Genomic DNA, 13,484 nt, shown 5'->3' with positions numbered 1-13,484 from the left:
GACTGAAGGGTTCCGGGTTCTTTCCTGGTCAAGGGCACATGCCAGGGTTGTGGGCTCCATCCCCAGTGAGGGGGGTGCAGGAGGTAGCTGATGAATGATTCTCTCTCATCATTGATGCTTCTCTCTCTCTCTTCCTCTCCCTTCCTCTCAGAAATCAATAAAAAAATAAAATAAAAAAGGTGGGAGAAGAAAGAAAAGCAAGGACCTGAGCAAAAGAGAGCACCTGATGACCTCTAACTGCCCGAGAGAAGAGATGAGAGCTGGGCAGGGACAACTCAGCACAGAAAAAAAGAAATTGACCACTAGGGAAAGGATGATGCCTCCTATGCAATTTCCCCATTCTCATGAAGTATATGTATACTTATAATCATAATTGTACCATTTTAGTAACAATAATGAGAAATGCAGCAGGTTAATCTCAAAAGATCTTGAGGGTGGTGGTGGAGGATGGAAGGTTGGATGGAGGAAGCTATCAAGTGGCAAAAACTAATAAAAATGAATAAGTTACTAAGAAGTGGATTACGGATTTGAATGCCAGTTAGGCTCCCTTAACAGGAAAATGCTTAATTTCCCTTGCTCTGTCCACCTAAGCCTGATAAAGGATTAAAAAAAAACAGGAAAACTTCCAGGAACAAAATACCATGCCAAAGTGGCAATGGAAAAAAGCTAAAATTACCTAAGGAAAGGATTAGCTTAGCCAGCTCCTGCATTCTGTACCTGTACTATGAAGATAAGTGTGTATTTTACCAATTTGAATTTATTTATATATATATTAAATTCTGTATTACCTTCTTAATCACAGCTGAAAAAGTGATAAATGGATTTCATATTTATCAAAACTCCTTTAATTAAAAATGACATAAGCCTGGTCCAGTCTAGCATGGCTGCAAAGGAACTGTATATGCACATCCAGCAGGAAAGGAAGGAGCTCCTGGCTTCAGGGATGACTAGATCCAAGAGCTTGATTTATTTTCTGAATCAGTGGCACCTAGAACAAAGACTGACAGAGTCAGTACTCAAATATTTACTGAAAATCTCTTTGTTTATCTGCTTAGCTTCTGTGTATCAGAGTTTTTCATGCCAGAAGTGATAGGCAACCTAAAATCCCATCCTTCCAATTTCATGCGCCGATTAGCAGTAAGATAACCGTGCTGCTGGTTCCACTTAGAAAAAATCCCAATGAATGACTCAGTCACCTGCCTAACCGTGTACCAAATATGACAAGTGGGATATGCAGTCTGAGTGGCCTGGCCTGGTAACAGACGTACCTGTGTGGTCATCAAGGAGGAGCTGTTAAGGAAAAAAAAAAAAAAAAAAAAAGGAAGGAGGAGGAAAGGAGGGAGGCTACAGAGAACAGAAAAAATAAAAGTACTCCTGCACCCCTATTTAATGTGACCTTCCTTACCAGCAACCGGAACACAAACAAGCCTCTCAACTCAGCAACTTCATCAAAGGTTTCAGGCACAGTAGATCCTCCTTATCTAAGTGTTAAATGTGTGCCCAGCAAAACTTCAAAGATGCGTAGAGAGGCAAAAGCTATTTATGTTAAATTCACTAATGTCCAACCAGTTATAAAAGTAATACCTATGCAGACATCCATTCTTATTCCACCCAAGCATCTATCCCTGCACACCATGTCACACTATTTTTTGGTCATTCTTACATTTGACTGCAACCTTATATTTAGCAAAGGTTTTCAGCAATTTTATTTTTTAAAACTGATAGAGGAGAACTACTCAAATTATATGCCAAACCAATGACAAATGAGGACTTGTAAGCATTATTACAATTAACATATGAAAAGAGAAAGATAAAATGGCACTTCAAAAAAGAATTATGTAAATCTGCAAGAACTGAAAGATGGCCATTGAAAAAACTGGTAAAATTAATATTTTTGTGAAAATGAACTCCAGAATTATGCTCCAAAGGTCATGCATTAACTGAAGATGTCCATCATACTATATTATTATTTTATTGAAAAAAATCACAACAAAAGCATCACTTCTTCATTCATTATTCTTTCTAACAGATGACTACTTGCAATTAAAAGTTAAATTTTAGCATATGAGCAACTGACTGAATTTTTATCATTTTGACTTAATTTTATATAAATGACCTCAAAGCTTTTTTTTTTTTTTTTATTTCTGTGAAATACTGTTCATCATTTTAACTAGATTAAGACACTGGCCTCTTTCCAACTACTATTTATTTGAGTTACAGGGAGAGGGAGGCGAGCTTGTATACTTCAGAAATGTTTGCAACTACTCCTAAGTATTAAAAAAATACTTAAAGTATCTAATCTGAGGAATACACTGGACTAAGTTCTAAGGGAGAATTGTAGATGAATAATATAAAGGACATTATGCTAATATTTGAGGGGATAAAAAAAATGTACTATGAAAACATCCAGAGAGTTATTGATGGTGACTAATTTTTAAAAAAAGTAAGAGAATATTTTAATTGAAAAAATATTAACTTTTGTGCTCTTTTGAAAATAAAGCTCTTCCTACTGCCATAGTGTTCTCCACTCTTTCCTTAAAATGAATGATAAGGTGCGAAGGTTGAGCGCCATCTTTGATCTAGCTCAACTCTGATTTTTTTTAGCTAATGAAGTATTGTGACAGAGCGATGGAATGGCTTGGCTTACCCAGGAGGACAGAGTCAGAGATAAAGCAGCTATGACTAGAACCTTTGTGTGGATCCCCAATTGGCCGAGACAATAGCAGATTCATTAATGCCTCTGCTGGTAGCCACTGCTAACTGAAGACCAAATTAGAACACACTATGATGCATGCTACGACTTTCAGGAAAATGTGTCTCTTACGAGGCAAGTACAAGTACATGCGCCTACACTGAGGCATGCCTGATGAGAAAAGAGGCCAATGTGTGAGGCACAGCTCTGTTCCTTTACCAACTGTGCAACCTTGAACTTTGTGGGGTTCTCTCATCTTAAAGAGATAATATTGTAATACCACTTATTCAAAACAATTCTATGAAAAATAAATCAGATGATGCTGTGGCTTGAAAGCTATGTTCCTCGAGACACCAGCCATTGAGATTTGCTTCTGAGCTCTAGAAACATTTTAAATCTGGTGAAAATATGCCAGCAATCAAACTCCTGTTATGAGAGAGTATACATAAAGAATAGCTACTGAATTCCACGCGAGTTTAGACCTTGCAAGAAGTTTATTTCATGAGCACACTGTTCTAATTCTGATAATGTAGAGGGAAGCAAATGATGCATACCAATGAGTTAGTTCAGAGGATGAGATTGTGATTTTCTTAATAAGTGATGGACAAAATGTTAGGATCGGTTTTCTTTGTATACTATAATCATAAACATAAATACAAGGAACACATACTGCTCCAAATCAAGTGTTTAAATACACAGAAAGAGACTTGTTTTATTACTTAGTTTTAGCATCTTTAATTATGAAACATAAACCTGACTATAGTACTGTAGCAAAAAAAAAAAAAAAATAGGGGCAGCTTAGAACATCACTGCGGAGACAGGAGAAACAAAGGTAACAAAAGCAGCTACCCACAATGTCAGCAGGCATCGCCAAGGTGATTCTCAAGAGCTCTTATAGTTCTTAAAGACTTCCACCAAGTATCTTGGTCTACAACTACTGGGTAGTTGTGACAGGCTAAACAATGTCCCACCCCATATATTTTTAAAAATATATTTCATTGATTTTTTACAGAGAGGAAGGGAGAATGATACAGAGTTAGAAACATCAATGAGAGAGAAACATTGATCAGCTGCCTCCTGCACACCACCTACTGGGGATGTGCCTGCAACCAAGGTACATGCCCTTGACCAGAATTGAACCTGGGTCCGCAGGCTGACGCTCTATCCACTGAGCCAAATTAGTCAGGGCCCACCCCACATATTAACATCCTAATCCCCAGAAACTTGGAGCATATTACAGTTCGTGCTAAAAGAAACTGTGTAGATTTGACTAATCATGAAATAAGATTAGCCTACATTAGCCAAGTGGGGTTTTAGGAGAGGGAGGATCAGTCAATAGGAGATGTGAGATGCAAGCAAGAGGCTAGAGTGAGGCAGATGAGGAATCAGGAAGAACGGAGGCAGCCTCTCAGAGCTGAAAAGACAAGGAACTTCCACAGCCTTGAAGACCCCTTGACTTTAGCCCAGAGAGGCAGATTTTAGACTTTTGATCTCTAACGGGAAGGGAAATGTGCAGTTTTAAGCAAGTACATTTGTGATAACTTGTTACAGCAACCACAGAAAACTAATACCGTGATCTCCTGAATCTACCTCTCCTAAGTGGTGGCTTTCTCCTCCTTTCCGACCTCAGGGGCACCCTGGCACACACCCTCACAGGGAAGCTGGTGATGAGTCAATGCAGAAGAGTCCCCTGAGCAGGTGGTAGACCAGGCACACCTTTATGGGCCAGGCTGGAGATGGCTCCAGTCCCTTCCAGTCACATGCCATTGCCCAGGACTCGGTCACAGGGCCCTGCATGAATGTGGAGGAAGCTGGGAGTGTAGTCTAGCTTGTGCCTATGAAGAAGACAAAACTGATGTAGTAAACAACTCTGGCACACCACCCACGAATGTAGAAAAAATATAATGAAGTCTGATGAAAAATATTAAAGCCACAGCCGGAAAGCAACAGAAGTAGCTCTCTAGAAGCTGCTGACAAATATGCCCAGTCACTGTGAATGCACTAACAAAAGTGGCTATTAAAAAGATGTATGCATCTTTCAAACCACTATAGAATAATGGCACATAAAGTGTCAATTTTATTATGGCATTGTCTTTAAATCTTACACTATTCAGACTTAGTAATGAAATGTGGACAATGGATTTCATAATTTACTTTTATACTATCAGTCTGTTGGCAGGAGAATGAAGAAGGTAAGGTGCTACAAAGAATATTTTAAATGAGACAAGAAATCACTTTTTATTTTTATTTTAGCTGATAGAGAAATGTGAACTCAAAAACAATATAGTTATTTCAACTTAGGTATGCTCCTAATGTTCTCTCTAATATTAGTCAGGACAGTTTGGAAATGGACGGTTCACTGCTGTGAGGCTTACAAAGATCTGAACTTACTATTCAGAATACATAATTCTGCTATTTTGAAAGTGCAAGTAAAAATCTGATAAAAGAACAGTAGTGGTTTATGCTATAATGGGTGGGAGGAGAGACATTTCTATAAAATTCTTAATTCCTTTTTAATGTATAATTGCTAGTTTCCCCCTGTGAAAAAGAAAATATAGATTATTATCCCAAACTTCATCATCAGTTTATTTGGTATCTGGAGAAACGCTGGTACATGGGTTATTAATCAATCACTGAGCAACACTGGCCAGGCACATGCCTGGGTTCTGCTCAATCCCCAGTAGGAGGCATGCCGGAGGCAGCCAAAAGATGATTCTCTCTCATCATTGATGTTTCTGTAACTCTCTCCTGCTCCTTTCCTTTGTCTGAAATCAGTAAAAACATATTTTAAAATAATAAAATAATTCTTATCATTTCTAATTTTTGTGAATAATTATTTCTCAGTACTATGCAATTTCAGAGTGATGAGCTTTATACACTATCATATCTGTTTATGTTGAACTTTGTAAACCACCATTTAAATATATATAAAAATCTCAAAAATGTGAGCTTACTCACTTTAGGAGTGTAGAATTCTAAAATAATCCCCAATGATCCTTAAATAATTCCCTCTCGGTGAGCATGGACAAGATTGTGAATGTGACAGAAGAGCACTCCCATAATTATGTTACCTTATATGCCAAAGATCTGCAGATGTCAAGTGCCTAATCAGCTGAGCTATTCAAAAGGGGAATTACATTGGGTGGGCCTAACCTAATGGGCATTTTCAAAGCAATTAAACATGTCAAAGAACGGTCCTGCTGGCCGGGAAGGAAGCTAATAACCATGCTGTAAACTGCCTGTGGAGGGTGGCTCAGAGAGCCTAGAGAGCATAGCCAGCAAGAACACAAGAAACTTGGTCCCATGTCTGCTAGAAACTACATTCTGCCACAACCTGAATGAGCTGTAACGTGGACCTAGAGGTCCAAGTGAGAATCAGCCTCGCCCAGTGGTCAGCAAACTCATTAGTCAATAGAGCCAAATATCAACAGCACAACAATTGAAATTTCTTTTTGAGAGCCAAATTTTTTAAACTTAAACTTCTTCTAATGCCAGTTCTTCAAAACAGACTTGCCCAGGCCATGGTATTTTGTGGAAGAGCCACAATCAAGGGGTCGAAGAGCCGCATGTGGCTCGAGAGCCACAGTTTGCAGACCACTAGCCTAGCCACACCTTACTTTCAGCCTGTGAGGCCCTGAATGGATTAACCCAGCTAGGCCATGCTTCTGACCTATAGAAATTAGATTTTTTAAAAAGGGGAGGTGTGAGGGTGTTACTGGAGTTATTTTAAGTCAATACATTTGCAGTAATTTGTTATGCTTTGATAGAAAACTAACATACAGACCATCTTTGCATTTGTATCCCATTTCTTAAATGCTCATATGGATTATTCATCTTAAAAAAAGCAAATAAGAGCGATGGAAAGATCAATTGCTAAGCAGTTCTATTACTAGCTATATATATCACGCTCTCTGAGAGAGGAGATTATTTTAAACCAGGACATTTTATGTGCAATCTACAAATAGCATCTCAGAAGAAATCCGTGAGACTACAGTGGTTGGTAAAATTACCGCAGTTCTTAACACCAGGCAGTAATTCTGTAATGACACCCTGATTATAGGAAAATGCTTGGGAGAGTTTTTCTCTTCAAAAATCTTTGGAGCCAGAGACTCCTGCCTCATTGTTAACTCTGCTGTTTTTCCAGTTGCTTCTTAAGCATGAAAGATTACTGAAAAGTTTATTAATGCCTCGATTTGTTTATGGTTTTGATAATTTATATGCCAGAATCATAGTATTAATATATTTTTAATCAGAGAACTACCGTATTTTTCGGACCATAAGACGCACCGGACCATAAGACGCACCAGTTTTTAGAGAAGGGAAATGAAGAAAAAAAGATTCCGAAACAAATAGTGTCCTAAAATATTTTATGTGCATTAAAACCCAACATCACAGTCATAAACACATGTAATCAACCCTGTAAAGTAAACAGCAGCATTTAGAACCATTTTAGAGCCGGGCAAGCACACAGAGACCACACAGAGCCGGGCAAGTAAAAAAACTTTTTTTTTAAAGTATATGTGTAGGCTATATTTGGACCATAAGACGCAGGGACTTTTTCCCCCCAGTTCTGGGGGGAAAAAAGTGCGTCTTATGGTCCAAAAAATACGGTAATAGTTATTTAAATTCATACTGGCTTATATCTTATAAAGTGATCCACAGCTGAAACAGTCTATAAGAATATCTAATGCTGATACTGCTAAATAAAAGGCTGCAATTTGTAAAATATCATGTTACCAAATTTCTACAAGATCCTTTATACAGAAGCAATATTCCATACATCTATGAAATATTGCAAAGGCAAAAAGCTTATCTGATTCATAAAAAATGTCATAAAATCAGAAAATTGGTTTGAGACCTTGAAAGTAAGGTATAAAAAAAATGAAGGTTATCATTAACTGTCTACCAATTTCTCATTTTAAGACTTCAATACTGCCGAAACCAGTTTGGCTCAATGGATAGAGCGTCGGCTTGGGGATTGAAGGGTCCCAGGTTCAATTCAGGTCAAGGGCATGTACCTTGGTTGTGGGCACATCCCAGTAGGGGGTATGCAAGAGGCAGCTGATCGATGACTCTCTCTCATCGATGTTTCTAACTCTGTATCTCTCTCCCTTCCTCTCTGTACAAAATCAATAAAATATATTTTAAAAAAAAAGACTTCAATACTGTCATCATATCAACGGGGGAAACTTATGTAAAATTTTCAAAATCACAACTAATTCCTTATGTATTACATTTCTGTAATGAGTGTTCACTCCCTTAACCTCTTTGTCAAACCCCAGAGCTACTAAAATTGAAAGCATTCTTCTTAATTTTCAGTCGGGGATGGGAGTAGAACTAGCACCCTCTTACTTCTGTATCCTCCCATAAAAACTCCTGCTCCTTTAGGAGGCATATCTTAAAATCATAACATTATCTAACCTTGTTTAGTCACTGCTATCTAATGAACCCTTGGCCACAACCGTTCACCCTCCCATCATTCTGAGTATTGAATCAAGTGCACATAAACCATCTTACTATACCTCCCCATTCAGCTCCATGTCCCCCATGTCCCCATCAGTTCCAACAGTAGGGTCAACGCCACCTCAGCCACCCACTCCCAGGGTCTCATCTGTGCTAAAAATGGATGCAAATGCACATCAGTGCTCTAGAGCAGTGTTTCCCAAATTTTTGACATATGTGTACCCCTTCTATAATTTCCGTAACACTGAGTACCCCTCGTACTCATGAGAACATAGAATTAGGCGCAGCTAAGCACAGTGCAGTCCATATTCCCACCAAACTCCAGTGCAACACGTACCCCCACCAAACTCTTCCCATACCCCTGGGGGTACGCTTACCACTTTGGGAAACACTGCTCTAAAGAAAGAAGCGCAGAGATCCAGCCATGTGAGCACTGGGGAGGAATCCCATCCAAAGCAGGAGGATGGAGTAATCTGAGTTGGCGCTGGAGGGAAGCATGTATGAGCGGTGAGATATGAAACAGGAGAGTTACACATAGGCTCACTCAGGAAAAGCACTTAAAAAGTAAGCAAAGAACTTAGATGGCACCCTAACCAGCAGTGGTCAGAGAATGTGCAGGGGGAGGATCTTTAACTGAGGTGGGGGAACAAGTGGGGCAAAAGAAGTCATACGGAGTAAAGGCTTAAGACTAAGTGAAATGTGCCCACAGTTTTGGCTTTGGCAAATAGATGCATAAAAAAGCTTATCATCCAGTCTTAGGAACCTTAGCTGGTGTTAGGAGGCACAGTTTGGCAGGGGGTAAAGATGAAACAGAAACTTCCTTTAATACTTTCTTAATCCATGTAACTGGTCATTTTCTTGAAGAAAGGACAAATTATTATAACAGCTGCTTTTGATGATGGCAAAGTCAGTAAGTCCACTGGAAATAATTACAGGATTTGAGTTCTTTTTGTATTATCAGAAGTGGCCATTACAGATTAAAACAATTCTAAATGAAGTTGATTAGGTGATAAGTGTTAATGACATAATAGAAACACCATCAAAATAAAGAAACTCCATGACATACCAGAAGAGCAAATGACATACCACTAAGAGGCTAGTCTCCCACAGTCATATGACAACATGAGTAAGGACTCAAAAATTCGTTTTTAATGACTGTATTCAACATAATTAAAGAAAGTGACTATAAAAATCTCTAGTCAATTATCTTTGCCTGTTCACTTATTTCTCTTGACTATAGTCTTAGAGAATATAACAAAACTAATTATTTTTTAATGATTGTAAATATCTCCATCAAGAAACACACACACACACACACACTCACACATATATACACACACAAAAATCCATACATGCTACCAATTCTTTCATGATGCAAAGTGTCCTAGTGGGAAGTTCTCAAGCAATGCAAGAGCTTGGAATTCTCACTGTTTTATAATAAAACTAGAGGCCCAGTGCACAAAATTCATGCACTGCAGGTGGTCCTTCAGCCCATCCTACACCCTCTCAGTATCTGGGACCCCTTGCTCCTTACTGTCGACCTGCAGCAGAGGTGGGAGAGGCTGCATTTGCCAGCCGTGAGCCCAGCTTCTGGTTGAGTTGCACTCCCCCTGTGGGAGCGCACTGACCACCACTGGGCAGCCACTGGGGGATGTCTGACTGAGGGCTTAGGCCCGCTCCTTACAGGGACATCCTTAGTGCTACTGTGGAGGCAGGAGAGGCTGTCACTGCTGCTGCACTCGCCAGCAGTGAGCCTGGCTTCTGGCTGAGCAGCACTCCCCCTATGGGAGCGCACTGACCACCAGGGGGCAGCTCCCGAGTGGAGTGTCTGTCCCCTGGTGGTCAGAAAAGAACAAGTCATAGCGGCCAGTCGTTCTGCCATTCGGTCAATTTGCATATTAGGGTTTTATTATATAGGATACTAGACAATTTATTCCAGTAACTATATAACGTATAATTATTATCAAGTCCGAGTATTTAGCAAAATAATTAACTTTTAAGAGTATTATCACATTTTAGGGCTTCATCATATATAATGCTTTCATTTAAATGTGGAACATGTAATAATAGCTACCAATTATTAATCATCATATTCTAGACATTTTATTAATCACTTTAGTTAGTCTTATATCTGTTTTTAAAGCGGAGAAACTAAAGATCAGGAAAGTCAGGTGGTATGTCTCATGTCATACAATTAGACAGGAGCTGATCTGTAACTGAACCATCTGTTTGACTCAACAACCTATGGTGATAACAATTACTGTCATAACTATTTCTTCCTTAAAAGTGACTAAGGTCCGCCTGGCCAGTGTTGCTCAGTGGTTAAGTGTTGACCTATGAACCAGGAGGTCATGGTTCCATTGCCAATCAGGGCAATGGCTGAGTTGTAGGCTCCGTCTCCCTACCCCCATACGGGGCATGCCAGAGGCAGCCGGATGATGATTCTCTCTCATTAGTGGTGTTTATCTCTCTGAAATCAGTAAAAATATAATAAATAAATAAATAAATAATAAATAAATAAAATAAGACTAACGTCCATTCTTGATCCCGGGTTCAACTTCAGACTTCAATTTGGCTTCCCCAGAACAAAGGAATACATCATTCATGTGTCAGTAATACATAATGTAGTAAATTAAATTCTAACTGCCTTACTTTCTGGTTCAATGGTGGCAAACCTCACACTGGGCATGCGGTTCTAAACTCAGCAGAGACAGACATATGGTCAAAAAAGTACCACCTCAGTAACCAACCATTTCCCAGCATTTCCAATAAAGAGTGTTTTTCTTCCTCTGTCGGAAGAGATCAGTTTTTTAACCGAGTACCAGACAGAGAACTGAACAAGACTTCAGAGATGTGGGTGCTCATTGAGTATTAAAACGTCCACTATGTAAGTTGTTATTTTGCTCTTCTTTTCCCTTAAATAAAACAGGTGGATTCTGCAATACCAGCACATAATACAGGCATACCTCAGAGATATTGATGGTTTGGTCCCAGATTACTGCAACAAAGCACATTCTAAACTTTTTGCAGGTGGAGAGGCTTGCCCTCAATTTGTAAAAAATGCAACACCTTGTAAAAATGCAACACCTTTTACAATTTGTAAAAAAGTGCAATAAAATGAGATATGCCTGTATTAGGCTCTCCCACCTAAAAAGCAGTTTTGGAAGACAATTGTTTTTTAATCCTCAACCATTTTCTCCCTAACTTTTCATTTAAAAATATTTTAACTGAGATGTTATTGCAACGTATAACTATGATAGATTAACAAAGTTTTTCACATAAGTATGCAAAATTGAAGATGCTGTTTTGCGGATGTACACTTTTTAGGCCTCTTTTAAAGTTTTTCTTTCACCTGAAAATTACTGTGATCACAGTGTTCTTTCGAGGAGATCAAACAGAATTTCCTCATCGTTTAATTGTCTGCTGTGGTAATCGCCCCCCAACCCCCCCAAAACAAACAAACAAACAAACAAAAAAAAACCATACTACTGTCTTAAGACAGACTATGATATCTAAAACTCTTGGACCATAGTATATAAAATGCTAGGAGACATATTTTTAATTTATATGTAAGTACAGTTTTAATTTAAATATGGTTCTTTTCTAAACCTCTCACCAGAACTCCACCAAGAATTGTATATGGCCTACTTTCATATTAAAATAAAATAAAAAGTTAAAGGGAATAAAGAGGAACAATTGTAATAATCTGAGTAAATAGCAACTTGAATTAAAAAAAAAAAAAGTTAACGGGAAGAAGATTGAGTTCAGAATTGTTTCAGGCAAGGAGAAAGAGAACCAAAATTATTTCCTGTGTGTGGCTTTCTATTTGTTTTCCACTCTCTCTATCCAGCTATCGAGGAACTGTGTAATATTTTAAACCCGAATTATCTCTTGAGCCACGTGTAAAACTTCACCAGGAAAAACCATCTTGAATTATATAAAGAAAATACTTTTAACTACTAGGATGTGCAATTAGAGACCTTACTCACACTTCCAAAATAAATATCTGTCTGATCCTGCCGGATCCCAGGGAAAGGAGGATTACTGAAATTTGCAAAATAGCTCCACTATAAATAAAATCAGTCACTTCAACCCTCGCCCTCACCCAAGTTATCAGAGGCCTAGGACAGACATTAGATGATGCGATCTTTACAAATATATTTGCATGGCAATTATACGTGGAGATCAACATACAAAAAAATAACACAGGCACAGACACTCCCAAAGGGTGTTTTCACATCCCAAACGCTCCAGTGCGTGGCTCCAGGGCCTCAAGGTCCTTGACTCCAATTGAGGGTCAAGGGCGCCGGGGTCTGAAAGTCTGAAAGGTGTGAGATGCCCAGGCGCACCGTGCGTCCACCGGGGCTTCCTCTTCTGAGAAAGCCCTGGGCTCACCCACCTCGGAGACCAGGGCACCCAAAGGCCCTGCCCCAAGGCTTCCCGCCCCCTCAGCCCGCCCCGAGGCCAACATCACCCCGGGGCCCGGCGGCTGGGTTGCCTAGCAACGCGTCCGTTTCCCACCCCCCCCTCCACCCCTCCCCCGCCCCAGCCGGCCGGCGGAGGAAGGCCCTGGGGTCCGTCCTACCTCTTTCTTCTTCTGCCCGCCGCCGAGCTGGATGCACAGGAGCAGCAGGAGCAGGAGGAACGGGAAGCTGCCGGCGGGCAGGTGCCACGGCCGCCGCCCCGCCGGCCTGCGGCGTGAAGGAGCGCCCGCGGCCCCCATCGCCGCCGGGTGCCTCCTCCACGCGCGGTAACCGTGCGCGCCCAGCTCCGCCCGGCGCCCCACACCGGCCACCACGCCGGCCGCCGCCGGGGCCCCGCCCGTGCCCTGGAGGTGGCTGCCTGCGGCTCCGCCGGGGACCCCCGCCGTGGCGGCGGCGGAGGACGCGGAGGAGGAGGAGGAGGAGGAAACGGACAGAGCATCCGGTTCCCGGGGAGAGGGGCCTGGGAAGCCGGGGATGGGGCAGGAAGTGGGCGTGGCCAGGGAGCGGCGCCGCGCGCCCCGCCGTTGCCATGGAGACGGCGCTGCCATGGAGACCGCGCTGCGGGGCGGCGTGCATCTCCAGCTCCCTGACCTCAACCCTAGGCCAACCCTAGGCCTTCCTGCCCCTGAGGCCGAGGCTAGTCGTAGGGAGGCGCCTGGGCCTGGGCGCCCAGCGCTACCTGGACCCACATCAGACCTGTCTGCTGGGATAGAATGGAAGCGCTTTGAGGAATTAGCCAGGACCTGGCCACTAGAGACAAAAGGCACAGGCCAGGCTCCTGGAGTGCATGTTTAGGAACACAGCTGGGGCTCACCTAAAGGGACCTCTGAACCGCCTCTGACATA

General features: G+C 41.2%; 1 protein-coding gene across 1 annotated transcript in view; it reads right to left on the bottom strand.

The window, feature by feature from the left end:
* Positions 1 to 13,093, bottom strand: part of TUSC3 (tumor suppressor candidate 3) — a 95,920-nt gene extending 82,827 nt beyond the window's left edge. Inside the window, exon 1 of the mRNA XM_036457440.2 lies at positions 12,741 to 13,093. Coding sequence (XP_036313333.1) covers positions 12,741 to 12,878 — 138 coding nt within the window. The 5' untranslated portion in view covers positions 12,879 to 13,093. The remainder of the gene's footprint in view (positions 1 to 12,740) is intronic.
* Positions 13,094 to 13,484: the final 391 nt, after the last annotated feature.

The sequence above is a fragment of the Pipistrellus kuhlii genome, unplaced genomic scaffold (genome assembly GCF_014108245.1).
Source record: "Pipistrellus kuhlii isolate mPipKuh1 unplaced genomic scaffold, mPipKuh1.p scaffold_m20_p_3, whole genome shotgun sequence".
Classification (NCBI taxonomy): Eukaryota; Metazoa; Chordata; class Mammalia; order Chiroptera; family Vespertilionidae; genus Pipistrellus; species Pipistrellus kuhlii.
The sequence above is the reverse complement of the archived record's forward strand: the minus strand, read 5'-3'. Positions and strand labels throughout refer to the sequence as shown.